The following is a 4,781-nucleotide window of genomic DNA, read 5'->3' as shown; positions in this document are numbered from 1 at the left end:
GTGCGTTCAGAGGAGAAGGGACAGAGAGGTGTGGAATAAAGGTAAATTATGTGAAAAATAATGCGTTTTTTAACAAACTAAGCATTAACGCATGTTAGACTGCCCCCCATAAACACAATCAAGCCTATAAAAAAAACAGTCAACCACCCCTTTAACTATTCTGATCTGAAAAAATTCACAGTGCAGTGTTGGTCAGTTAACTCTTCCCTGATTAATTTACATCACTATTTTGATTTGTGAAAACGTTCACAGTGCAGTTATGGTCAGATAACGGTTCAGAAAGTAACATCACCATTCTGATCTGTGAAAAATTTCACAGTTCAGTACGGGTCAGCTGACCCTTCCCTGAGTCACAAACATCACTATTCTGATCTGTGAAAACTTTCACTGTTCAGTACGGGTCAGCTGACCCTTCCCTGAGTCATGTACATCACTATTCTGATCACCAAAAAACACCAAAATGGTCTTGTGGTCACTTGATTTAATGAACAACATCCCATGAATTATTCCGCTGGAATACACTCGTGTTTCTCCCCGATTTATGACCGTCTTTCTGGTGGTCTTTCTCATTTTCTTGGAGGCGCTTTAACACGTCTTTTACCAAGGCAGCATCAAATAAATGTGAATTTATTTGAGATGATATACACAACATGTTATGTAATATGCATGGCTTTTTTTTTTTTTTTTGAAAGGGTTAAACACAGGGATGGAAAGTGTAGATGCATTCCAACCAGTTAAGAAAATCCAGTTGGCATATTACATAGCCTAATGCATGTTAATGTATACAGTACATTAAGCTTGAGATATAAAAGGAAAATATCACATGTGAACAGAACATTTTCTCTGCATAAATTTCAGTTTGTAAAATTATGCAAAAATGTTGTTGTGTGATATAAAATGTAATTTCCGCCACAGAAAGCTATCAAACACGCATAACAAATCTATAAAAACGTGCATAATTTGAGATATGATGGAAATAACACTGGTGTGTAGTTTCATGCTTCTGAAAAGATGACAAAATTCCATAATAGAATGAAAATCATGGGTTTGTAACTTCTAGGATGTCCATAATTGGTGACCATTTTTGATCAACTATTCTTTTAATTCAGATTTTTCTATCATCTCCAGCTGTCTTAAGTCTGACTATTGTGGATCATCATGGCTAAACGTGTTGCTGTGATTGGAGGAGGAACCTCTGGGCTGGCCTGTATCAAATGCTGCTTGGATGAAGGTCTGGAGCCAGTGTGTTTTGAGACTAGTGATGACATTGGAGGACTATGGCGGTTTAAGGTGAGATATGTCTGTATGATTGGGTTCATTGAAGTTGTGCATATGAAGAAAAATACGGGGCCAAGCACTGAGCCCTGAGGTACAGTTTATTGCAAAGCAGCAATAAACAACATGCTGCAAGAAACTGATCCACTTTACATGTCTTTCCATCTTAGGAAAATCCAGATCCAGATCGTGCTAGCATTTACCACTCTTTGATTATCAACACTTCAAAGGAGATGATGTGTTTCAGTGACTTCCCGATCCCTGCCCACTTCCCAAACTACATGCACCACTCCCTCATCATGGAATACTTCCGAATGTACGCTGACCACTTCCAGCTCAAACGGCACATCCGCTTCCAGGTCAGAACTGAAAGGTTTTGATGACACATTAAAACTGAAGTTTTCAACATACTATACTGTTTTCAAAGATTCACAAGTTCATGTTTTGTGTTTCCCAGACAAAAGTCCTTCATATTACACCAAGGCCAGACTTCTCTCACTCTGGACAGTGGGATGTAGAGACAGAGTCTAAAGATGGTCGGAGAGAGAAGCAGGTGTTTGATGCTGTGATGGTTTGCACCGGACACCACTGTCACCCTCATCTCCCTCTACAGGACTTTCCAGGTGCAGTACATGTGATGACTAAGCAAATAGAGTGTATGTGCAAAGTGCAACAACACTATGTCAATAAAGACTAAACAATCATAATAAACTTTGGTGTACAAGAGTCACTAGACCTCATTCGAATCCTCTCTTTAGGAATAAACACGTTTAAGGGAAAATTCTTCCACAGCCGTGATTACAAAAACCCTGAAGAATGGCGAGGGAAGAGGGTAGTTGTGATTGGTATTGGGAACTCTGGAGGAGATATTGCTGTGGAGCTGAGCAGAATGGCCAAACAGGTGATATGCTACATCTACAGAATAAAAAAAATTATAGTGTGTGAATTATTTTACTTCTATTGAAGCCTCTGTTTTCCACATTGTTTCCCTTACTTTAATTCCAGGTTTATCTGAGCACCCGAAGGGGATCTTGGATACTAAATCGTGTAGGAGACAATGGTGTTCCAGCTGATATGTTATTTAAGAAGAGAATGAGTAATTGGCTTATTCAAATGTTGCCTGTTGGATTTATCAACAATTTTGGAGAGAAACGACTCTAAGCTCATTTGCTGCAGAATCAGTAGAGGCAGCAGAGTTTCATGGATGCAATAGTCATATATGTGTGTTTTCATGTTATAGTGGCTACCTGTTTAAAATCCTCTATTTAGGAATAGACACGTTTAAGGGAAAAATCTTCCACAGTCGTGACTACAAAAACCCTGAAGAATGGCGAGGGAAGAGGGTAGTTGTGATTGGTATTGGGAACTCTGGAGGAGATATTGCTGTGGAGCTGAGCAGAATGGCCAAACAGGTGATATGCTACATCTACAGAATAAAAAAAAATATAGTGTGTGAATTATTTTACTTCTATTGAAGCCTCTGTTTTCCACATTGTTTCCCTTACTTTAATTCCAGGTTTATCTGAGCACCCGAAGGGGATCTTGGATACTAAATCGTGTAGGAGACAATGGTGTTCCAGCTGATATGTTATTTAAGAAGAGAATGAGTAATTGGCTTATTCAAATGTTGCCTGTTGGATTTATCAACAATTTTGGAGAGAAACGACTCAATAAACGGTTCAACCACAAGCTCTATGGGCTGCAGCCTGCGCACAGGTACTGTGAACGTTAGAAGAAATAAGACTCTGATAATGTTGGTCATTCTTAGTATTGGTACCTTAGCATGAAGAGGTCATCTTTATACAAGCAGAACAAGACAGAATCAATGAAAGCTTCTTTGCTGCAATCAATTACATTATATAATGTCTATTGTTTTTCCCCAGTGTTTTCAACCAGCATCCCATGGTCAATGATGACTTACCAAACCGCATCCTCTCCGGTACTGTCTCAGTCAAGCCAAACGTTCAAGAGTTTCGTGGATCAAGTGTGGTGTTTGAGGATGGCACTGTTGAAGATGACATTGATCTGGTGGTGTTTGCCACAGGCTACACTTTCTCATTCCCCTTCCTGTCTTCACATGTAATTCCTGTCTCAAAGAACAAAGTATCCCTGTACAAATACGTATATCCCCCAGGACTGGAGCGGCCAACTTTAGCCGTGATTGGTCTGATCCAGCCTCTGGGAGCCATTATGCCCATCTCTGAGATGCAGGCGCGCTGGGCCACTCGTGTTTTTAAAGGTATCAAACATGACGCTGACCATCTACACAGAAAAATACAGGGTGTTCCTAATGTATATTTTCACCAGAATGTTGTAATACAGTTTTTCGTGAGGATTTTACACCCTGTAGAATTAAACAAAGAACTTTAGACAATAATTTTGTTTTTCATCATCATCAGTTTGGACTGGTTTTGAGTTCTGAAAGTTATAGTATGACAACATACTGTAGTACTTGTACATGACCTATATGAATATGGCAGAACATTACGTATACAGTGTTTTTGTACTTAAGCTGTGATATTCTCACTTAGGACTGTGCAAACTGCCTCCAATGACTGGAATGATGAAGGACATTAAAGCAAAAGAGGAAGCAATGGCTCGAAGGTTCTTCACATTTGATTTAAAAAGGCTATATAAGACAGCACTTACACAATTTCTACAGTTAAAGGTATGTATTTTCAGTGGATCTTGATCTTAATCGTGTTCTCGTGCAGGTATGTGGCTGCCCAGAGACACACCATCCAGGTGGACTACATCCCCTACATGGATGAGTTGGCTAAACAAGTGGGTGTCCATCCTTCTATCCTGAAGTTGCTCTTGACAGACCCTAGACTGGCTCTGAATGTCATCTTTGGGCCCTGCACCCCGTACCAGTTTCGTCTTCACGGGCCGCGCCGATGGGAAGGTGCACGTCAGGCCATCCTGACTCAGTGGGATCGAGTCTACGAGCCCCTGAGAACACGCTGTACACCAGAGCCGGAGTCACAGTGCTCCTCTCTTTCACTCATATTCTCAGTGTCTGTTGCAGCACTGCTGTCTGCTCTGTATTACAGCAGAGCCAGTCTGCACACACTCATAGCAGACCCTTCATCATTCCTGGACAAGATCAGGGCTTTTGTACCATTGCCACTGACCACACAGTGATCATGCAATATGAATCAAAAACATTTATATGAAATATAACATCTTAAGAAATGTCTTTCCGTTGTGGTAAACCATAGTCAACATCATGAAAATGTCTAAATTGACACAGTGCATATGCTTGAAATTGATATTTATCAGCAAGTACCTTAACATTTATAACACAGTTTGTGTATAATGAGCATTTAATTTGATTGTAAAATAACTGATTTTATGTGCCTGTAATGTGTATGTAATTATTTTAATATAATTGTGTGGTTTTAATTCACTAGCAACAAACTGATGGTTGTTGTGTTAAAATTACAAGTATGCACCACTTTCAACTTTTGCAGTTGTTAGCAAGTCTTTTTAGCATGTTAATTTTC

At 39.7% G+C, this 4,781-nt stretch overlaps 1 protein-coding gene across 2 annotated transcripts in view; it reads left to right on the top strand.

Moving 5' to 3' along the window:
* Positions 1-4,781, top strand: part of LOC107669146 (dimethylaniline monooxygenase [N-oxide-forming] 5-like) — a 7,551-nt gene extending 2,770 nt beyond the window's left edge. The window contains exons 2-9 of one of the 2 annotated variants that reach the window (XM_016461270.1): positions 1,110-1,290; positions 1,446-1,634; positions 1,733-1,898; positions 2,545-2,687; positions 2,792-2,991; positions 3,159-3,514; positions 3,807-3,879; positions 3,990-4,781. In XM_016461270.1, coding sequence (XP_016316756.1) covers positions 1,159-1,290; positions 1,446-1,634; positions 1,733-1,898; positions 2,545-2,687; positions 2,792-2,991; positions 3,159-3,514; positions 3,807-3,879; positions 3,990-4,419 — 1,689 coding nt within the window. In that variant the 5' untranslated portion in view covers positions 1,110-1,158 and the 3' untranslated portion in view covers positions 4,420-4,781. The remainder of the gene's footprint in view (positions 1-1,109; positions 1,291-1,445; positions 1,635-1,732; positions 1,899-2,544; positions 2,688-2,791; positions 2,992-3,158; positions 3,515-3,806; positions 3,880-3,989) is intronic. The other variant, XM_016461269.1, reaches the window with a different exon arrangement.

The sequence above is a fragment of the Sinocyclocheilus anshuiensis genome, unplaced genomic scaffold (assembly GCF_001515605.1).
Source record: "Sinocyclocheilus anshuiensis isolate Anshui unplaced genomic scaffold, SAMN03320099.WGS_v1.1 scaffold400, whole genome shotgun sequence".
Classification (NCBI taxonomy): domain Eukaryota; kingdom Metazoa; phylum Chordata; class Actinopteri; order Cypriniformes; family Cyprinidae; genus Sinocyclocheilus; species Sinocyclocheilus anshuiensis.
This window is presented reverse-complemented; position numbering and strand designations above follow the sequence as displayed.